This window comes from Phoxinus phoxinus (assembly GCF_949152265.1).
Source record: "Phoxinus phoxinus genome assembly, chromosome: 10".
In the NCBI taxonomy this organism is placed as follows: Eukaryota; Metazoa; Chordata; class Actinopteri; order Cypriniformes; family Leuciscidae; genus Phoxinus; species Phoxinus phoxinus.
In genome coordinates, this window is record NC_136885.1 from 32,169,314 (window position 1) to 32,191,764 (window position 22,451).

General features: G+C 38.6%; 4 protein-coding genes and 1 long non-coding RNA gene across 5 annotated transcripts in view; 3 read left to right on the forward strand and 2 right to left on the reverse strand.

Moving 5' to 3' along the window:
- Positions 1-7,574, reverse strand: part of LOC307004928 — a 10,321-nt gene extending 2,747 nt beyond the window's left edge. Inside the window, exons 1-2 of the long non-coding RNA XR_013799183.1 lie at positions 7,440-7,574; positions 5,321-5,439 (exon numbers count right to left, since the gene is read on the reverse strand). This is a non-coding gene — a long non-coding RNA (uncharacterized lncRNA). The remainder of the gene's footprint in view (positions 1-5,320; positions 5,440-7,439) is intronic.
- tmem222a (transmembrane protein 222a) lies at positions 119-7,250 on the forward strand. Its single transcript, XM_079624532.1, has 6 exons — positions 119-295; positions 954-1,038; positions 1,137-1,168; positions 1,818-1,914; positions 2,349-2,479; positions 6,075-7,250. The coding sequence occupies exons 1-6, from the start codon at positions 177-179 to the stop codon at positions 6,160-6,162; spliced, it is 552 nt and encodes a 183-aa protein (XP_079480658.1). The 5' UTR covers positions 119-176; the 3' UTR covers positions 6,163-7,250.
- Positions 7,270-10,313, forward strand: tpbg1a (trophoblast glycoprotein 1a). The gene is made up of 2 exons (XM_079624529.1): positions 7,270-7,766; positions 8,131-10,313. Exons 1-2 carry the CDS (start codon positions 7,474-7,476, stop codon positions 9,062-9,064), a joined length of 1,227 nt encoding a protein of 408 aa, XP_079480655.1. The 5' UTR covers positions 7,270-7,473; the 3' UTR covers positions 9,065-10,313.
- A 740-nt stretch (positions 10,314-11,053) lies between these two features.
- Positions 11,054-17,515, forward strand: kdf1a (keratinocyte differentiation factor 1a). Its single transcript, XM_079624530.1, has 4 exons — positions 11,054-11,436; positions 13,188-14,224; positions 14,313-14,390; positions 15,836-17,515. Exons 2-4 carry the CDS (start codon positions 13,207-13,209, stop codon positions 15,886-15,888), a joined length of 1,149 nt encoding a protein of 382 aa, XP_079480656.1. The 5' UTR covers positions 11,054-11,436; positions 13,188-13,206; the 3' UTR covers positions 15,889-17,515.
- A 1,736-nt stretch (positions 17,516-19,251) lies between these two features.
- nr0b2a (nuclear receptor subfamily 0, group B, member 2a) lies at positions 19,252-21,236 on the reverse strand. The gene is made up of 2 exons (XM_079624531.1): positions 20,145-21,236; positions 19,252-19,922 (listed from the first exon to the last, which is right to left on the reverse strand). Exons 1-2 carry the CDS (start codon positions 20,665-20,667, stop codon positions 19,681-19,683), a joined length of 765 nt encoding a protein of 254 aa, XP_079480657.1. The 5' UTR covers positions 20,668-21,236; the 3' UTR covers positions 19,252-19,680.
- Between the last annotated feature and the right edge of the window lie 1,215 nt (positions 21,237-22,451).

Below are 22,451 nucleotides of genomic sequence, written 5' to 3' on the forward strand. Positions count from 1 at the left end.
TGTTGTAAACACACAATAAGGCTTTAAGTAAAGTGTTACTGAAAAAAAACGATTACATTATATTATAATGTATAATGTGATACATATTATTTATATATGATGATAATAATAATAGTATAACCTAATGAGAACAACAACGGCGCCGACGTCACGATGACGTCACCGCGCAGACTGTGATGGCGGATGTTACCGAGATCGACACGATGAAACACTTCCACGGAGGTTTCGAGAAAATCGACAAAGAAATGAGCCGTTATCCGCACTGCATCGTCTGGACACCGATTCCGGTTCTGACGTGAGTAGCGACCGGAGATGTTCTGACGGATCACGTGCGGAACACCAACACAACGCGCCTGTGTCTCAATATGTCAGCGCTTTCTGTCATATTGTCTCGACTGAGCTCCTGTAATTCTCACACACATCTATAGAACCCCTTTTCCAACACAAACGAAACAAAATCATGCTTTTGTAAAAGTCAATCACAGTCATGCTTCGTTTAAAAAGTCGAAATTATTATGACATAATCAAAAGTATGATTTAAAAAGTCATAATTATGGCATTAAAAAGTGGAAATTATGTCACGGAAGTCGAAATTCTGAAGTAAGAAGCTAAAAAATATGACCTAATATGTTATAGAAAGCACAATTTAGACTTTTTAAACTCAATTATGACTCGGTATGTCTTTTATTATCTCATTATGATTTAGTCTGTCATAATTATGACATTTAAAAGTAAAAATGATTAGTATGTCATAATTCAAACTTTTTGAATCATAATAATGACATTTTATGCCAGTTATGATTTACCATAGCATTATTTTCTTTTGTCGCGGAAATGGACTTCCATACATATCTGTGTTTTATAAGAGAAACGTACTAAAAAGCTGCAAATATACACAGACACGTCTGAGGAGGATGTATGTGTTGATGTGTTTTTTTGTTTTGTCTCTGCAGCTGGTTTCTGCCGTTCATTGGGCACATGGGCATATGCACATCCACCGGTGTGATCAGGGATTTTGCTGGTCCTTACTTCGTATCAGTGAGTTTATTTCTGATGATTATATCATGACTGACTTTACGCTGACTTTAGCACGACTGCACTGGTGCACTAACTACTTTAATTTATATTTTATACAGGAGGACAACATGGCGTTTGGAAAACCAACAAAGTGAGTTAAAAACCATAGTGAATGTGACAGAAAGGAATATCATCAGAATTATCATCTGCACATATGAGACTTAAACATTCATTGGAAAGATTTGGTCCTTACGTCAAAAATATTTTCTCACTAAGCATAATCGTGCAAACTAATAATACATTTTATCCTGTCAAACATTTCAAACGATAGCATCATGTAACGCAGTCACTCCTACTAGCCAGTCTGGCAGGTGGAATTTTATACATAATACAGTTTTCAAAAGTGGTCTATTAAAAAGGAATCTGAAATAATAAACTAAATGCTATGTAGTGTTGTCAAAAATATACATTTTTAGTTTTTCGATATTTTAAGTGAACAGCCGGGAAAGAAAACACATGTGTAACAGAATAATGGATCAGTGCACCAGGTCTTAAAGTAACAGCAGCCTAATATACCTGCTGCCAAATTATGAGATAATATAAAAAATATTAATATGCCAATTTTTCCTCATGGTATCAATTGTGGAAATACTGAGTGGCTAGTAAAACCACTAGCCAGCCACAGTGGCTGGTGAGAAAAAAAAGTTAATATTAAGCCCAGACTATAAACTACAATTGATACAAGATATTAATTTGGATACATTTCAATAAAAAAATAGATTTAATGCTTGTTGTTTCAGGTACTGGAAGCTGGATAAGAATAAAGTGTACGGCGGTGGAGCAAACGCCTGGGATATGGCCGTGCACGAGGCGTCTGAGGAATACAAAACTAGAATGGTCAGATTTCTACTGTAATATAAATCTTGTTATGTTGTGAATGACGTCATTTGACATCTGATTTTATGGTGAAATGTGAACTGGAGTTATTTTCATGAGATTCACCTATTTACACAATGCATATATTGTGAAATGTATATTCATAAAAAAATTACCATATATGTTATTGTAATTTTAATATATTTATTAATAAGGCTTAAATATGACTTTTTGTCTTTTTATATTTTTTTACAAAGAAAATTATAATCATTATTATTATAAAACTGTATTTATAAAAAATAGTATGTTCTATTTTGATAGTCTTAAAAGTTTTGTTAAAAACCTTATTTTTGCAACCCAATTATATCACACAGACATAGCGACTTCCTAATATCTGTTTTTAACTGACATTCTTTTCTGTTTTGCTTGTTTGTGACGTCCTCACCGCATTGCAGCACAATCTGTGTTGTGATAACTGCCACTCTCATGTGGCCATGGCTCTGAACCTCATGCGCTACGACAACTGCTCCTCGTGGAACATGGTCAAGCTCTGCTTACTGTCCTTCATCCACAGCAAACATGTCAGGTGAGATGCCGGGTCAGCGGGAAATACATGTTATTGATCTTATTGTGGACGATTCATCTGTTTGTTTGGGGTTTTTTGACCCTGGAAATGTTTCATCAGAATATCATAACTAGATCTTCCAGTGAAACGACAAAGTTCTCTCTATTGACGTATGCTGGTCTTCTCCAATCATTTAGTCCGCTCAAACTCCGCCCCTTTTTTACAATCCACTGCAAGCTCGCATTCAGATCTGCCTGCACTTTTGAGTGCCACACCCACATTTCAACATCCAATCAATGACCAGTACATAGAACTAAGTCTCACCCTACATCACAATACAGAAGAAAAGATCTGTCGCTACTCCTGGTTTATCACAGCTTTCATTTATATAATGGTAAAAAATATACAATGTCTAATAGTAACTGAGTTAGTAACTGAATTACTCTATAATAAAAGTAACTCGTTACCAGGGAAAGTAACTATCTGCGTTACTGTCAAAAAAAAAAAGTTGCTATAATCCAAAGAATTTGGATTTTTTTTAGCAGTTTTCACAAGTCGGTTGAAATGAGTAGAACAGACGGGCGTTTGTACATAACTTAAGATATTTATTGCATGTCGACAGACAGCAAGAGGTTAATCCTGCACTTCAAAAATTATCTTTGTAAGAAAAGTAAACAGTTACACCATGTAAAGTGCATAACTCTAGCAAATTAAATCAAACTCTCTCAACCTGAGACAACTGGTGAAGAAAATAACCCGGTGAACTAGCATCTGTGGTGGAGGTATCTGTGTTTTTTGCCACTAGCTTTGTAGATGCGCGTGTCAATGTGAGATGCTTCATTAAATTAGAGTTGCTTACAACGGATGTCGACAAAGTCTTCGCTCCTGGACATAATGTACACATTACATGCACGTTCTTGCCTTTGACCACAATTAATTTGAAGTAGTGCTTATATCTCCACCAACTTTTAATCGGATTTCTCCTGACTCGCCATCTCTGCTGCTCCGTCAAATCTGTTTAGCGGTTGTGTGTGTGTGTGTGTGTGGCGCCTGGCGCGTGTGCTGGCATGTGTGTAAAAACACTGGCTCTGATTGGCTACCATGAAACATGACTCTGCCTTAGCCAATCATAATCGCTTACCTCGTTATTAACCCACCTCCTCACTAGCTGTGAGCCAGGGGTGCGTTCGGAATCGGATTACTCAGTTTATTCAATCAATGCATATATAACGCACCGCATTTAACGTCCAGTAACGTTAACGGCGTTGTAACGACGGGAAAAATAATTAGTTAGATTACCCCGTTACTGAAAAAATAACGTCGTTACCTAACGCCGTTCTTTTAAACGCCGTTATTCCAAACACTGATATTAATACATAATAATATATTATTATAATTTTTTTTTTAAATACCAGCAATGACACATACATTAATCAGTCAAGTTATTCAGTCTAGAGCAGTGAGTGATTTTTCTTTGTCATTTGTTGTTTGATTAACATAAAAAAACACAGACTGCAGCAGGAATATTAGGCTACTGTCGCTTTAAGAGATTCAATATACTGAAACACATTAATTTTCTTGCTCAACTGTTTATCTTCACTTAAGACAAACACTTAAGATACTTAACTGACTATGTATATGAGGATGCTTGCCAAGATGATAGGCATTTTTACATAATTTAGTTTGAACATGTCTGTTCAATTCAGTATCGCACGCTGTCTGAGACACAGCTTTCTGAGCGTGCACCACGGATGTTTAAAATGTCCACACAGCAAACGCGTAACGAATTGACCCTTCGCAGGGAGCTTGATTGACAGGTGATCTGACCAATCAAACTTCGCCATCCGCCATTTTGTCCAACAAAGCAGTCAGGAGAGTTAGTAGATTAACATGGGAGGATTTGAGCTTGAGAAGCGGAGTTTACTGACGCCTTTTCGCGGTTAAAACAACATTCCTTCTGATGTTCATTCATGTTTATTTGATGCTATAAATGAACTAGAAGGAAGAGATGATCGGTTCACGAGCAGCTTTAACTGATGCTCTACAGCGATCTGTCAGGCACATTAAAGAGCCACAAAACGGTGTTTGTTTACATTTCTTTTAAAAAATTACCAACTTTGAAAGGTGAGACTTTTGATATTAAACCTATTAAACAAAAAAGGTGAGACTTTGTTTAATATGTTTAATTTCAAAAGTAACCGTAAAGTAACCTGGTCTGTCCTGTCTGTGAGCGTGTGGTCAGTCTCCTCTCTGCTCCACGATGTATTTCTCACTGCGTGAGAACATGGTGTGGTGTGAGAGCGGCGTAGCTTGTTGGACATAGCGACAGTAACTAAGGGGGGCGGGTCTTTGCGAACGGCCGACCAATTGAGTTGCTTTTACCATCTTCTTGTGCTTGCATATGTAAATTAGCTGCTGGCAAGGTTTAAATATTGTGGCGATGCAGCACTGGCCAATCAACTGTCCTGAGTATCATTTCACGTTCATGTTCCCACAATATTGCATTGTTAGAATTCATAAAAATGTTACCGGCCAACTGGCAATTGACACTGTTTCATATACTCACCAATGTCAGTTTTTACTCACATCTTGGTGAGTGTTAATTTTAGTTCATGGACATGGTGCTATATATAAGAAGTAAATTGCACTTCTAAAACAAAACTGCATGGGACACACAATTGATTGTGATAGTGATGTTAGCATATACATAAACATATTACTCATGTAAAAGCAATGAATTCCCACATTGCATCTGCAGTGTTGGGTTTGATTGTTTCACTGAGCTCAATAAATTCTGATTGCCTTCTCTGTGAACGATCCATGCAATACTGCCTCAGAATTTAGAAGTCAGCGTGTCCTTACCTTTGACTGAATGATTTATCGCAGTCAGCCACCGTGTTTCCCCTTATATGTCACCAGTCTTCCACCTGGGACTCAGTGTTGTGATGTAGAGGACACCAGGACACACAAAATAAGGGTTTCTGGAGGAGAGAGAGGTGGATTGTAAGCTTCTGTGTGAGACTATTCTCAAAAATCAACATTCTGCCATTGTTTTCTCACCCTCGTGTCACGCTTTGACATTCTGCCTTAGATATGGATGTGGAATGACATGAGGGAGAGTAAATTATGACATAATTTACATTTTTGGTTAAACTAAACCCCTTTAATGCTGTGTTTCTCTAAAAGGGTGATGTTTTTATCCACATGAGTTGAGTCACTTTTATATAGCGCTTTGTACAATACAGATTTGTATGCAGCTTCACAGTAATAAACAGCAAAATAATAACCTTCAATGATTCAAACTTCAAATTCTGCTGTATTTTTCAGGTTAATTCATTTCAATGTCGATTCAGTTCAATAACTGTTGATGTTGAAAGGTTCGTCAATTATAAAAGTCAGTTCAGCTATTGTTTAAAGCAGCTCAACAGAACATAACAGTGTCATTATTCAGCCGAATTCAAATTGTCTTCTCATCCGATAGTTTCAGTGCAGTCAAATTGAGACTATTGCTGAATATTAAGTGCGTTTTAATATTAAGTGTCTTTAAAATCAAGCCTTGCGTTACATGATGCTAAAATAGCTCATTTGAAGGTCTCTGTTCCTTGTTGTCCTGTAGCTTTGTGGGGTTCCTGAAGACCTGGCTGCCTTTCCTGATGATTTGTGGGGTCATAGTCACCATCGCCCTTGCTGTCAACCTGCGATGACGGAGGTTGGATGACAGGAGCATCAAACACAGAGAGAGATGTTGAACGGTCGTACAGGGCACCTCAGGATCATTATGAGTCACGGCTACAAGAAGCAAATCTGAACCTGAACTTTAATCACGCGTCTGTACGACATTACATTGCTTCTGTTTGGAGATTCAGTCTGGCTGCTTGGGAATACAGAGACCTCTTTGCATCTAGTGACACGCAGACTATTAGTGACATTGTAAATAAGTGAATTGCAGGGACCTTTTCCATTACTGCTTACATAAGCTTTTGCATTTGATATATTTGTAATATAATCACATACATGGATGGGTCTAAATGAAACAAGACGACAATTTCCTGTCAAGACTGTTGTGAAAAAGGACTCCACAACCTATAACGAGGAAGGTTATTAGAATTAAGATCTAAGCATATGACTTCTCGTTATTTTATTTTGCCTCATTCTTAGAACTATTTGAATTTCGTGGTGCATCAACAATCTGTACGTTTTCATCTATTTTAATTGATCCAGGATGTTTACATTATTTTATTCTAGTGGGAGTTTGTATATTTGGTTCATTCCTTGTGTTTTTTTATGTTTTAATTTATATTATATGACCAAATACAAATGTAAATCCATAATGTTTGTCCTCATTTTTATACAACGACCTCAAAAGGTATTTTGAAACTTAAGATACACTTATCAAAATAGGCAAGGGTCAATTGTTGTAAAGTTGTAAAAATATTCAAACAATACATCTAGTGCTGGATCTTTTCTCTTCAATATAGGGTCATTTTTCTTCATGATGTTTAAAGTGTTTTACTGAATTTATTAAGTAATTTCTCCTGAAATATGGGAATCACATGAAATATTAACATGATCCACTAACCACAAACAAACACTGACTGTCTTCATCTTCAGCACATATATTATTTTAGCATTTCAAAGCCAACAAACTTTTTTTATCTTTCAAATGTTTTGATTGTAGAGGGTGTGCATCTGCTACTTATTTTGGGAATTGAATGCATGACAAAGGACAGAAAGAAATCAGTGCAATTAATTTACATAATCAGAAAGAAAACACTGCTCTACAAATGTTCTTTATGGTCACAGTACATCTGCTATCCTCAGTACTCTGAATGGATGTATGTGTAGAGTATATGCAGCTCCACCCACCCGCTTATATAGCCACGATCAGGAGGTGTTTCTGGGTAATGAGTTAGTAATGATCTGCCAGAGTGAGGGGGACAGTCAGTCGTGTGTGTTGTTGTACTACAGCATGTGCACTCACACTGAAGAGCGCAGCCCGTGCAGACGGTGATCAGATGCTCCGGTCTGCGAGTGCGAGAGTTTGGATGATGCTGCCGGCTTTGTCGCTGACGCTTGTCTGCGCGATGCTGTGCGTCTCCTCATCCGTCGCGTTGTGTCCGTCGCGCTGCGAATGTTCTGATATTGAACATACGGTGCGCTGCGCGTCTGCCGCGCTGTTCCGAGTCCCCGCAGCGATCCCGAGCGACACGATCAGCCTGATCATCACTGGAGACACGATTCACAGAGTCGAGCACAGCGCGTTCAACGGACTGCAGAACGTCACACACCTGAACCTGAGGAATAATGGGTAAGAAAAGATATGGTCAGTAAATATCTATCTATCTATCTATCTATCTATCTATCTATCTATCTATCTATCTATCTATCTATCTATCTATCTGTCTGTCTGTCTGTCTGTCTGTCTGTCTGTCTGTCTGTCTGTCTGTCTGTCTGTCTGTCTGTCTGTTTGTTTGTGTATATCTATAAATCTATCTGTCTATAATCTATTGACTGTCTATCTATCTATCTGTCTGTCAATCAATCTGTGTATCTATCTATTCTTAAAGTAATATAGATTTAGTCATGCTCTTTCATTTTTATATATTCCACCATTTAGAATCCTCCAAAAATCATTTTAAATCCATTAAAAAACTTTTTCCATTCTTTGTCAGCATTATGGAGATTGGATCGCATGCGTTCTCCTCACTGCACATGCTGCGTTCTCTAATCCTGAACAACAACCAGCTGGTGCTCATCCATCCAGAGGCGTTCTCCGTGCCTGGAAGCCCCCTGCAGGAGCTCAGCCTTCGCTCGTCTCTCTACAACTACACATCTCTGACTGACCTCGTCACTGCCCTGCGCTGGGGCGAGCTCACAAATCTGCTGCGCCTTGACCTGTCGGACAACCACCTTGTCCTCTTACCCCTGGGGATGTTCTCTCCTCTGCCAAACCTGCAGCATCTCCATCTGAACAACAACTCTCTGGTGGCCGTCTACAACAGCACTTTCTCTGGTATTGAACAACTTTTGGAGCTGGACTTGAGCAGGAATGCATTTAGAACTATCAGCGACGAGGGTCTTCAAGAGTTTGAGCGACTCGGTCAGGTCCGTCTGATGTTGGGTCAGAATCCTTACGTGTGCACGTGTGAAGCACAAGAGTTTGCAAACTGGCTAAACAGTTCAAAGGTCAGGGTGGGCGATGCAGACGGGCTGTATTGCGAATACCCCGCAGCGCTGCGTGAAGTGTCTTTGCGGGTTCTCACTGCACAGGCATTGGGGTGTTACGGCAAACCGCACGAAGAGATTACAGACTTGTCCCTACATACTTCCTACGTGTTCCTTGGATTAGTGCTGGGATTCGTTGGCATGGTCTTTCTATTCGTCGTCTACCTCAACAGAAAGGGTATCAAGAAATGGATCACAGACATACATGAAGCATGCCAAAATGTGCTGGAGGGGTATCATTATCGTTACGAAATTGACTCTGACCCACGACTGGGGCGTGTTCCAAACATTCGGCAGGGTCAGCCTCGAATGGACCCACATTTGGGGCATATCCCTTCTGACTCCCGTATCACACAGATTCCATCGGATGTGACACTATAACTGGACTGCCAAGAACTCCACAATGAACTCCATTTTTAATAGAAATATATTTCAGTCTGTAGCAAAGTGGAGTTTTTTCTAAATAGACCAAATCAAGGCAAATCATGTAATTGAGACTAGTGGTCAGCAGATACCATTAACTAGAGAGATGGCTGGCTGATGGCTTATGTAAGGCCAATATATGCATGATGTAGGCTAATACAATATACGTTAGATTGGACAATTGGACAACATCCACCAGTGCAATATGAGTCAACGCAATATTTGTCTTCCACAAGGAGAAATTGTAAAAGTATAATTGATCTACTATGTCAATAGGATTACACACCGACATGGACTAAAAGCCACAAAACTATACATGTAAATCTGGTCACCGTGATTTTGCCAAGTAGATGTTCCTGGATCAAAATATTTTGTTGATCCTGGAACAACATCCCTGTCTAAAAATATAGTCCTAACTCTATCCCCACCTCTAAACCTAACCCTACCCATAACTTAGGTGAATAACACTGATGTAGAAGCACCTAACCCTGGTTGTAAGCCTAAACTTGACATAAACTGTTAACTTGTCCTTCAAATCTGTTTTTTTGGTTGATTGGAATGTTGTTCCAGGATAAACAAAGATGTTGATCCAGACACATGTTGTTCACCATGTACATCTATATGCTGGAATCATACTTTTTTAAAATATTTATTAAGATATCTGAAAAAATGAATTGATGAGCTCAAAACATCATCTGAATTATCAGTCTATTGTTGTCTTGCCAAACATACTGGGGTTTATAAAATGAGATCTGAAGACGCACTGAATGACTTCTCATGTGCATCTAACCCTATCTGACTGAATTATACTCTCCATTATATTTCATAACCTATTCAGCAGATTGAAACGCTGCTCTCCATCACATTAGTTGGTGCGGCCCACAGGATTCGCTGCTACAGATCGTGTCCTCAATATTTCGCTACGGTTGAGGAAAGGAGGGAAATGAGGGGGTGTATTGGGGGAAATGGGGCACAATGAAGGATTTGGAGTCTAATGTTCCCTGCGCGCACATAGTGAGTCTCTCCGTGAGCATGTGTGCTAGCTAGAGCCTGGAACTAATGACTGCAATTGATCAAGACCAGACAGCCCATATTAATCTGTGTCTACACTTCTGGCAAAGCAGTATTTTACAGCATGGGGGGTTATGTAGCATAGGGGTTATGTACAGTTATGTAGCATAACATTAAAACGTTGTCCACTGAAAGGAAACTAAAATGTGTCTGTTGCTATGTGAAGCAGTGCCAATGAATCTGCAGTGTAGGAATGTCTGCATTTATATCATTTTTAAGAGCATTTATTTATATGCATCCTTCGAATATTGCGAATATTTATACATTCTGTACATTCTATTTTGGAGTTGCGTCTGCTTTTGACCAATTAATCTCCATGACATTTTCAGTTATTCATTAGTATTTGATAAGGATTTTTACAAAATCATCTTCTCAAGAGGAAATACTTCACACTGAGCATAACCAGAAACTCACACTTTCTATTACTTTTTAAGATATCTATTTGTTTCAAGACTTTTTTAGATTTGGGAATTTCAGTATTTCAGAATTTAATTCAGGACCTGTTTTAACCCTCAGGAACACATTTTCTCTTTCTTTTCTAATATTGTTGAAATTGCATAGGCTATATTTTGATTTTAATAGACTGTTACTCACATTTAACATTTAGATAAGCACAGAGTGTCCTTATGCAAATGCTATGGATATCAGATCAAGAGAACTTCTTAGAAATTGACCTGTATTTTTGAGTTTGGTGCATGACAAATACCTCAGTTTTTTTTTATTTGGAGCTATAGTCAAGAATGAATGACACTTGTAATATCATGAAGTGAATGTTTGAATTAATTTTCTCTCATAAGAACATACACAAATGAACCAAGAACATACTTTTTCCACACTATACTGTATAAACGCTGATAATGTTATAGTCAGGTTTTTACTTGATTAAAAGGAAAGCAAAAGTCAAGGAACAAAAGGTATTTAGAAGGTTTAAGCAACATCCGTTTAAAGGCCTGACGTCACTGCTTACCTGTAAGTGGGCGTTGGATTTACCTGTAGCCGCAGGTAAAATACGGCACGGCGGGGCGAAGGAACGAATCTTCCCGATCAAAGCTTTAGTATGACCAGAATCTGAAAGCGCGTGTTGCGCGACGAAATCGAAACGTTTGACCCATTTTCAGTCAATGAATCAAAACAAAGCTCGCTGAAGTGGAAGTTTTAAGGAGTCAAAGGGAACATATTTCAAACTCGGCTACTTCCGCGATCTTGAACGACTAGAAGTTGCGTTCAAAACAATTGAGGATTTCATCCGAGCCTATGCGGTAAGTGTCTGACACTTTGACAAACCATCTGCTCTGCGAACGACGCGAAGCGACTCACTAGAACGCTCGCAATCAATGGAACCTGCGGACGCGTTAGTTTGCCGCTTGCAGTGGGTGTAAAGGATCAAAGGATGATAGTCATACATATTTCTGTGAAGTTGATAAATATTGTTATTTTTACTAACATGGCATACATACGAGAACAGTTAGAGACACTGAAGACTAAACAACGAAGCATTTAATGTTGTATTTGACAGACAAACTGCATTTTGCCAATAAAGGCAGTACATATATTCCATCTCAATATAATACTCAAAATTGTTTGTGACTGGCCAGAGCATACTTACAGGCCTGCTTTACATCCGACTTAACACTATGTTTACTGATAATGACCAGAAGCAAACAAGCTGAAATTTCTATACTACATTCCATTCCCATCCACTTTATAGATCATATGTCAACGGCTAATGACAAATGGCAATACTTATCATCTATATCTGGAATTTTTTTACTGGCATGTTGCTTTCTGAGAATCGGTGACCATATTCATCAAAACAACTCAAAGCCAAACACTGACTATGAAAGGTGAAGTCACAAGGGAGTGTATTTAAGAACACATGTTAAAATGAATAACTTGATGATCGAGTAATTCCTGCCCACCAAAGAAAACCCTCTTTCCTAAATGTAAACATGCTAAGCAAGAGCTACATAAGATGTAGCTCAAGATTACCTTTTTTCATGTGTAATATTAATATCTTGATGCTGATATAATAGCTCCCAACCATGTTCACATTTTCCAGGCTTGTATAAATAAACAACCATTCTATGGCTTCGAGATACAGATCAGTTTGCTGTTCACATGTTTGGAATGCCTTTTAATGCTTAGGCTAGTTGTAGACACAGACACATACGCGTAGACACAGTATGAACATGTCCACCACTGCGTGGTAGACATGTCCCATATGGCCTATCGTATATTTTTCAATATTATTTAGTGATTGCTTTATAATTTAGAAAGTATTTTCTTTCATTATTTGATTTCACCATTGCACGGTTGTTGAATTTCTGTTATGTCTCCAGGGTTGAGGAAGTAAAATTGTGCAATGAACATAGAATGAAGAATTCAAGGCCTGTTTAACACTTTTATGTTTATGTATATTCACTAAATAACATTCGTCATTTTCCTTGGCAGTCATTGCTTACAGTGATTTTTTTTTTAGTTTGTTTCTGCTTTGAAAATATATTTTAAAAACTGTATAACAAGGCCTGTTTCACATATATTTCATCTAAAGAGCAACTGCAACATAAAACATAAGTATTTATTTGTTCAGCCATAAATTACAAAAATGGTTAGGATATTAAAAACTTGATTGAGAACTACAAACTTAATGGTCATGAAATTTACTTCAAGTGAGGAGAAAGGCCACATTAATATAGAAGTCGTAATTAAATGGCCAAATTCTGAAAATGTCGTAAATGTGAACTGATGTCGTAAACTGCTGAAATTGCCTGGATTCAATTTGATTTTCTGATTAATACATACTTTTTGCTGTGACATGCATGCAATTTCAGCAAAAATGGGCTCAGCTCATCTTTACATGCATTGCACGATTGAGCTGCGCTGTTTATGTGTGCAGTGTGATAATATTGGCTGTTTTTAAGTGAGATGTTTGAAACATGCCTAAGAATCAATGTTTTGTGAACTCTCAGCTCTGATAAATCCTGATGCATTAATGTCCACATTCCTGCAGGTCCTGAATGTGGTGAGTTATGCCTGGCCACAGCACAGGAACAAATCACAAGACACGTCCTCATAGCTCAAGCCGTTCTAGGGCTGATGGCTACAGGGAAAACCGCACATACTCCAAGGACAGCAGCACGAGTCAGGAGACCTGCAAGGAGAACTACAGCGAGCAACCTCGTAGCATAGACTCGCAGTTCACCCGTAAAACCCATCCACACTACGCCAATGGACGAGGCTCGGAAACTCTGGGCTTTATACCAGGATCTGCAGACTCTCCTCAGGGTACTCAAGCCTGTGGATCGTGTGCCTCCCTCGGCTGGAGTGGTTGCAAAGCTCTGCTGTGCTGCATTCTCACCTGTGGGCTTTATGGGTCACGCAAACCTTGCTTGCCACCCAATGAGAGCTCCACTGACAACACTTTAAAACCTGAGCCAGAACCCAGGAAGACCAATGGGTTGGCACTGACCAACCCCACGTGTGGTGTAACCTTTGAACCCAGCAAGCCGAAGCAGCCACGAAGCTCTGGCAGCTTCAGGTATGGCGACGTCTACCTTGCTGGCAAGAAGGTGGAGTACCCTGCCAACTCAGAGGCACATCCACGACGGGCCAGGACAGCTAAGGGTGACAACCAGCGGCCAATCAGTAATACCAGTATCTACTCCCGAGAGGATTTGGATCTAGATGACCTGGATGATGGCGGCACTGATATCGACTCGCTAATCACTAAAAAGCTTCTAGAACTTTATAAAATGCACCAGATTGAGCAGCTGGCAAAATGCACGTCTGATGTGTCCTTCTCTCGTAAAACCAATGAGATCAGCGATCTGATCAACAGCATTGCTCAGGACTACAACTTGGAGGAGCAGGAAGCAGAGTGTCGGCTTGTGCACGGTGTCATACGCATCAGCACCCGCAACAAGTCCTCAAAAGGTTGCAAAATCAAAGACTATAAATCGCATGATGCAATACAGCATACTAACGGGAGGAGGGATGGAACGCTGCCCGACAGTGGGAATGAGACCATGACCTTTACCTTTAGTGATGGTGAGTGATGGTAGTTCTGTTAGTAAGAGTGGCAGTAGGGAACGATGATGTTTGAATGTCTTTTGATGATATTTGTCTCTCCCTGCAGGGGATCCCGAGGTGCTAGTGTCAGAGTTGACACCGTCGGATGAGCTTGCCCGAAATATGAGAGGTCCCAGCGGGAAAAGTAAGTGTCAACATTCTTCGTTCTCCTTATAATTTCTGTTCTAGGACAGCCCCTATGTTGAGGCCAATTCACATTGCACAAATACCGACTGAAGGCGTACTGACACATTTAGCTTGTTTTGTCGGATCAATGTGTAACCCTAAAATGGTGTCTGTTTCCATTTGTTGGTGCTTTTTTTGCCAATTGAACATGTTGAATCAGTGTTTTTGGGGTCTTGGAATGTCTGAAAAGTGATACTGTAATCTGGTGACTGTTGCCGTTGGTGGGCGACGTTGAATTAGCCTTTAGATGGCTTGACGTGAAAAGATAATTTACTCCCAGCCCATGGTGCCATGTCAATCCTGCATTGGGATATGACCATGGTGGAATTGCACCCCGAGGATGAGGGTATTCTTTTCTCAATGCACTATTGTAATGGTTCCATTTCTAAATGTTTCTCATTCTCTACTTTCAAATGGGCATTCCTGCCTTTGATCTTCACCCCTCCCCCCCAAGAATAATGTCCTCACCCACCCATCCATTCTCCATAAACTGTAGTTGCTGAGCCTAAAGCATTTGACAGTGAACACTGAAGTTTCTCACCTCATTTTACAAAAGTTCTTGAGGGGTCTTAGCCCGCCTCCAAGCAGTTTATCCAGCATTCCTCCATATCGTATCACATCTACCATTCCACACATAATGGTGGTGCTCTCCTTCTATAACATGTCTAGGGGTCTCACTTTTCTGCGGAGTTGTTGCGCTATGGAAACCTTCTATCAAAAGATGTGTAAAAAAATGCGCCATCTCTTTACAAACTATACAAAACTATGTATTGAAAAAAATGTTTCCTTAAAATTGTAATTCAGTTCTATTGGTTATTGAGAAAAGTGCAGTCAATTGAGATTAAGGTGCAGTCACATTTAATGTTGCTCTGCAAAACTTTGTAGGCGAAAGAAAGCGGGACCAGGTGTGATAAAATACCATGAGGTAATAATAATGACGAAGTAAACATCCAAAGAAAATGAATAAACAAAATGGAATCATTTTACAATATTGATGTGTAGTTTTATACAAAACTAGCGTACTGGAGCTTTATACAAAACTAGAGTAAATAAGTGCCAGAACGAGCACCATTGTGGAGATTTTAATTTAGCTTAGTTGTGAAGTTACGAATCTCCCCCCACATAGAGGTCACTGCCAAATCAAGAGGCTTGCTATGGATCGACTCTGAATGCACGTATCAAAGTGCACCAAACTCGAACCCGATAAAATTTTGCCACTGCAATTCCATCATTGTGCCAACTCCCATTGAAAATACTTGATTTTGCATACTAAATTTCACCTATCAACACCACATGTGACTGTACCTTAATTCAAAAGATTTGTTGCATGCAGAGTTGCACTTGGCATGTTATACACCAACTTCAAACCGCTTGTAAATATCAACATGTTCTTTTCCTTCACAGATTACTACTCGAGCTCGGCCACAGATTCATCAGGGGCTCCGCTATTGCGCTAACACGCCAGCTGTTCGCTCTCAATTACTACTGCCTAACTAGTGTTCTTCTACTGTCCTTGTGCTCCTCTTATATTTCAGTGAAAGCAGTTATTATGCTAAGGACAGTTTGTGTTTGTCTGAATGCCCGAAGACTGCTGTTGTCCATTTAGGCACAGTTTCTGTCGTGTTCCTACGGAGTGTAATGTTCAACAAAGGAGCCTGTTGCAAAAAAAAAAAATTTTTTGCACTTGATGGTTCTCTACTACCCTCGCCAGAAGCCATGCAGATAGATAGTTACATAATGGCCAAGTTTCCTCACCAAAACATTGGCATCAAAGGGTATTTAAGTATTGGATCTAATTATACTTTCGGAGACAAGTCTGCTGTCGTCCTAAGTGGTGATGTATCTATTAATATGCCTGTATTGAGCACTGATTAATAGCAACAAAGAGACTTCAATCAGTTGCTGTTCATCGGACTGCTTTGCTCTGTTAGCCCGTCCTTCAATGTCGCCTTAGATGAACAATTGTTCTTTGTTTAAAGGATTTAATGCAATTTAATGTTGTTTTGGGACTGTTCACGGTCAGATGATACACCCACATCTGTATGGTTGAATTTTAAAATACCTTGTATAGATGTAGTTTTTTGGTAACTTTTTTATATTGAAATAAAAAGGGAATTTCCCCTCATTTTTTGTATTTACTCATTGTTGTATTAATTTAAACTATATGCTCCAAAACAAATCTAGTCCTGTATTATGTATAACATTTACACTCATACGTGTTAACCACAGAACATTTCTCTCTGTAACGCGTAGCTTTTTTCTCGGAAGATTGCATTGGTGTACGCCTCCTCCCTCTGTTTCCCTCAGGTCACTGTGCTATGAACTTGTTTGGCTGGTTTGACAATAGAAAGGAAATAAAATCCTAGTGTTTGTTGGAGTTGTACTTTGCGGAGGAGGGGCAAACAACTCCAGAGAAAATTCCCCTTTCAACTGTCCTCTTTTTGACACTATGCCGCCTACTGCTAAGAGATACTCTGATTTACTAGTCAAGCTACTTCTGTGATTTATGAAATACAGTTTTAAGGGTTAATGATACACAATGACACAGCATGGACATCTTTCTTAGCTAATTGTTTGGACAGAATGGCAAAAAAGTTCAGATGTTTGTGAAAGATAAGACTTAAAATCCAAATAACAATTTTATTTCCGAGATAAATGGATGTCAAAGTGAAAGACATGTGATCGCAATGTAATGGACTTCTATTTCAAATGGTTCTCATTCTATAATGCATTGGTGCATGTATTATATATATTTTTTTTTTAAGTTGGCAATAGGCTAGTATTCCACATTGTATGTGTAGAAATTGCAGTAAAACAGCTTTTTTGTTTGTGTGGGCCTCGTCACAAGAGGGCAGCATTGTACACATTATCATGACAGGAACCTGAACCTAGTGCCCTAGGCACTGGGTGATTCAAGATCGTGTGTGTGCGCGTTGTCATTGGTTTTGTTTGGGAAATCTGTACATTGAATACTATTGTGTAGTTTTTGTACAGAAAATGTACAAAGTCCAAAGTTGTATATTTAGACTACGTCCAATATAGTATACTAGTACTAATTCTGCAATATACACCGCCCGCCTGCCCAAAAAAAAAAAAAAAGAGTATCTGTTTGGATGTAAATAGGCAATGGTTGGATAATTATTTCAGAGATTATGTTTCTAGCATGTTATATGTTTCACAACAGTTCTTATAACCATAATTGATAGCGTGTGTAGCTTTTTTTATTTCTTAAAACAACCAGTAGAAGACAAATCATGGCCATTTTCCAGGATGACAATTTCATGATTCATCAAGGCTCAAGATGTGAAAGAATGGTTGGGAGGAAACAAAATTATTTCCATCAAGAGGTGCATCAATTTGTTGTCAAGATCTTGTATTGACAATGCAAGAGTCATGCAAGACTTTCAATGAATTTAAGGTCTGGACTCGAGCCAATTCATGAGTGGAAATGATTCTTCATGCTCCCTCCCATTCTTTCACAATTTGAGCCTGATGAATCATGGCATTGTCATCCTGGAAAATGGCCATGGTGTGTCTTCCTACATGGTTGTTCTACACACTCGCAGGCAGTGTATATTGCATATTCAATTCAATTCAATTCAATTCAAGTTTATTTGTATAGCATACTTTAAATGCATATTGTGTGCATACTTTAAATGCATAAAATGTGCATAACTTTTGTCCATGCATGCTAAGGTCACACTATCCTATGCAATGTGAATTCTGATGCAAACGACCCATTTTTATGTTTGCAACATTTTATGCAATGTTTGAAACATTTTAGAATTGCAAACAGTTGTACATGGGTTTTATAAAACAAAAACAAAAAACTTGAAATATACAGTGTGTGCTTTGCAGTGGTGAGTGATACTCTTGGTTTGGGCCTGTTTTTTAAATATATTGCAGCTCAATTTATATCCTGGCATCACTAAAGCGACTGAATGGAATTTCTTGTAAGTCACTTGAGCAATCATCTGCTATAAAAACAAATGTGCAGTGCAAACGCTGCATCTACCTTTGTGCCACTGACCCTGTAGTGTCGCCATGAGACTTCCTCTGCTTACATGTAGCAGCAGACACAACTTTCTTTATTACAATTGCGCAATTTGACCATTTTCATAAATGAAGCTGTATAACACTAGCAAAGCATGAGGCTGCAGAAACTATTGTTTGCAAAGCTTTGACAGGTTAAAATTGGAATACAATATTTACTAATCACTAAATAGGATGCAAAACTAAAAATATTCCACAATGCACAACATTGCATGTTTAAGAGAGTGGCATTCAGTCGTCATTCATCTCACCGGAAATGGAATTTCAAGTTCCATTTACATTGTAGGATAAAATATTGTGTGCATTGTGCTTTGTTGTATATACTTTGGCAATTGTAGCGAGTCATGTGGGTGTTATACTGTGCACAGTGTACATATATACTCTGCTTAAGTACTATGAGAGTTTCAGGTGTAGTTCATCACAGTAACTTAATATGAACATGTTCCACTAACATTGGGCAAACACATTTTCAACATTAGATCTCATGTTTTGGCAGTTCAAACACAAACGTTTTGTACATCTCTACTTAGAGTAAATTACATTAGCTTTAGTATTTGCTTTGATAATGATTTTTCAATTTCTCCCATTTTAAATATAATTTAAGTCTCCAAATAATTGTATGGGGCTGATGTGCAGTGATTCAATTGTTTTAGAGTTTCTCTTATGAATGAAAATGTCATTGTGATAATTGTTCCAATTTGTACAAAAAAGTATTTATTAAAGTGATTTAGAAGTATATGGCAAACACTTGACTCAGAGTGATAATGCAAAATGTGTAAAAATAGTTTTAATTGCAGTATAATTATGAACATACAAATGTTTTCCTCAGATTCAATCTAGCTTTCTCACAGAGACAATACATGAACCCCCCCTTAGGCGCAGAGATGCTTTTTTACAGTTTTATCAAGGAATACTTTGTAATTTTAAAATCCATCCTATACAAAAAGCTGCAACGGTGCATCTATCAAAAGGCAAAAAACAACAACAACAATCAATACTAAGACATAAATCACATACTTGTGACCTAAATACCATTACAAAGGTGCAGTAATTTCATTAAACTGTGTAAACAATAAAGATGTGCTAAAGTCTGTAACTTTTTCAGACGTAACGAAGTAGGATTTTCATCCAATGCTTGGACCAAAGATTGTTCTTTTGAAAGTCCAAATTCAAGCAGTACGTGAGTCTTTGGTTCACTACCTTGTGAACAGCATGTCAATCAGCAAGTCCAGAAGATCTGTCTGACCAATGACCGGCCGAAAGAAGAGCTCTGTGATGAGGCTCGGAGTGATGGTCTTTAAAGTGGATGCGGTGAGGAGGATACGAGCAAATCGCCCTTTATCCTCTGGATGAAGAGGCACCAGGACCTCCTTCAGGGCATGCTGAGCTTCATATTGCAAACCCTCAATAAACAGAGATGCCTTCAGGCCTGGAACATCTGCAGATTAAAAATATTGGGTGAGTTTAATATACAATCTGTGGCTAAAAAAAATACTTTAGGGTAAAAAAAATAAACATATATAAATAACTACATATATTTGGTTTTAATAACTAAATTACATATATAAAAATATATAAATGGCTATAATTACTATGAATGACATCAGTTAAACAAATATTTAAAATATAGGCTACACAGTTTTGATTTTGGAAAACATACCTGGATTGAATATTACTGTGCCTTTCAGATAAGCGTACTCCTTTGGGCTTAAATCCAGACTCCAGAACTTCACGAGGCACGCGTTAAGGGTTTGCACGCCGGCCATCGTGGGCTGCTCTTGATCGCAGTTCATCATCTCCTGGTTGTTGAGAAGGATTCGTTCCAGCATGCTGGGAGCCGGTATGTCATCAACCTCGAAACGAACTCTGTCCTGGGCCAGACCCAGAATGAAAAGTGGCGCCCAGCCGTTCTGCAACAGAGATAGCTGGTCTTTGGGTGGTAGTTGCTGGAACGCCGGCAAATTCTTCATGAAGTGCATCGTCTTGACCAGCACATCCGAAGCAACCTGACACGTCTCGTTGGGTGTTTTCAGACATACGTTCCTGCGTTTCTCGCAGTGGCATGACTGAGGAACCCGCTTGTAGTTCTCGTTCTGAGTCGACTCGCCTCGGCTGAGGATGTTAAAGAGGATGGCGTTTGCCTGTCCGTTACTGTAGTCTGAACAATCGCATTCGCAATCCATGTTGTCACTGATCAGATGGCGCAGATGCGTGGTATCTTCAAGAACTCAAAGCCACAGTGTCTAACACTCGAACCGCATGTAGACTGAAGCTGTGAGAGACTCACATCTGTCACTGACACGGCTCCTATTTATAACAAGCATTCATGTGGTTTAACTCCTGAACCTTGACCTGTCAATCTACATTTGCTGTGAACAAAACAACTGCCCTGTGCTGTTTAGCAATTGGGTAAATGGTGATAAGGCCTCTTAAATACAAACCCACTGTAGGCTGGGATATACTCTAGGTGAGGCAATATTATCTCTGCTGAAGTCATTACACCAGGCTGTACCAAGCGACCAAGGACTCCTCAAGTTATATGGTCCCTATCATTACAGACGTACCGCCTATAAACCTACAAACAGTCAAATCTAGAACAGAGAAGTAAAAGGTTATTGACCCTTGAGAACGGGAAGGATGACTGTTACTTCATTAGCTATTGAAGATTAGAAGCTCACACAGACATTAAAGAGACAGTTCGCCAATTCTGTCATCGTTTTCTTTCTTCTGTGCAACACACATAAAAAAAGTCCTTTTGAAAAAAAAATTTGTCCCCCACCAACATTGGTTCCCAAAGTTCTTCAAAATATATTGATTTGTGTTCCACAGAAGAAAGAAAGGTTTGAAATTGGACTGTGAGTAAATTAAATGGTGGGAACTATGCCGTGAAGATTCAATTTATTGGAGAAAATCTAATGCCTGAAGGTCTTTAACAGAATTGTATTTATATAATAAAGATTTTCAAGCAGTGTGGGATTTTCTCTTACAGTATATTGACCTTGTACAACCAAGGTCTCAAGGTTGGCTAGCTGGTTAGCACCCACTCGTAGATAATACGTCACCATTATGAGGCTAAATGCATTTTTTCTATTGATGGTCATTAAAACATAGCTGTGTGTTCTGATTAAATTTTTTGCAAGAACATTATAAAACCTATATTTCATTATATTATTTATATTATTTTTTTTACCAGTCACAATGACTATGATCGGGTGGGTGATTATTTGTTATGGGAAAGTACAATTTAATAAACACAGTTTTGAATCTAAATTGTGCTTGAATGTCACATCCAAAGTCATATTGCAATTTGCTTTATTAAGAATTATTTTTCACAATGTTTCAATAAACAATAACCATTACAGTGATTATACCACAGTAAGGACTGTTCTTAAGCACAACACGGGGATGTTGTTAAAGCTGATTGAATCTACTCCTTTTCTATCTATACTACCTCTAATTTTATTTGTTTGCTTTTTACTGTTTTTAGACTCAACAGAAAACATGAAAAAAATCAGTCAGATAAAATGACTTTTGATTGATTGTCAAATAATGAAACATTTAAGTGATCAAACACTTTAATTTTATGTAAATGAATGCAAACAAGGTGGTAATGTGATCAATGAAGCTGTTTACAAAGAAAATTAATCAACATTGTGGAACATTTGCCAGTCAGAATTAGTAAAAAGTTTTCCACCAAAGACCGTTTATCACTCTCTTGAGAAATTCCCGCTACCATTGACATGTTTTTCTGTAGCATCACAGTCATGTGAGACTTGTCCTGGTTTATTATCTCGGCAGTGCCTAGCACAGAGAACTTAACCAGATAAGCTAATTACTATATTGCTTTCAATCAAATCAACAAGTAGCTACTTGTTTGATTCCACTTACATTTCCATTATGAATATTTATGTTTCCCACAGACACTCACTAAAGTCACTTTACAGGATATAGTTTCATAACATTTGTT

What these genes read in the sequence shown, in the direction of transcription:
- nr0b2a (XM_079624531.1), bottom strand. Translation starts at nt 20,667, where the DNA reads ATGGATTGCGAATGCGATTGTTCAGACTACAGTAACGGACAGGCAAAC. An exon ending in CACAGTAATATTCAATCCAG is followed by an intron (nt 19,923 to 20,144) that starts GTATGTTTTCCA and finishes TTTAATCTGCAG; the next exon opens with ATGTTCCAGGCCTGAAGGCA.
- kdf1a (XM_079624530.1), top strand. Translation starts at nt 13,207, where the DNA reads ATGCCTGGCCACAGCACAGGAACAAATCACAAGACACGTCCTCATAGC. An exon ending in GACCTTTACCTTTAGTGATG is followed by an intron (nt 14,225 to 14,312) that starts GTGAGTGATGGT and finishes CTCTCCCTGCAG; the next exon opens with GGGATCCCGAGGTGCTAGTG. An exon ending in GAGAGGTCCCAGCGGGAAAA is followed by an intron (nt 14,391 to 15,835) that starts GTAAGTGTCAAC and finishes TTTCCTTCACAG; the next exon opens with ATTACTACTCGAGCTCGGCC.
- tmem222a (XM_079624532.1), top strand. Translation starts at nt 177, where the DNA reads ATGGCGGATGTTACCGAGATCGACACGATGAAACACTTCCACGGAGGT. An exon ending in ACACCGATTCCGGTTCTGAC is followed by an intron (nt 296 to 953) that starts GTGAGTAGCGAC and finishes TTGTCTCTGCAG; the next exon opens with CTGGTTTCTGCCGTTCATTG. An exon ending in CTGGTCCTTACTTCGTATCA is followed by an intron (nt 1,039 to 1,136) that starts GTGAGTTTATTT and finishes TATTTTATACAG; the next exon opens with GAGGACAACATGGCGTTTGG.
- tpbg1a (XM_079624529.1), top strand. Translation starts at nt 7,474, where the DNA reads ATGCTCCGGTCTGCGAGTGCGAGAGTTTGGATGATGCTGCCGGCTTTG. An exon ending in CTGAACCTGAGGAATAATGG is followed by an intron (nt 7,767 to 8,130) that starts GTAAGAAAAGAT and finishes ATTCTTTGTCAG; the next exon opens with CATTATGGAGATTGGATCGC.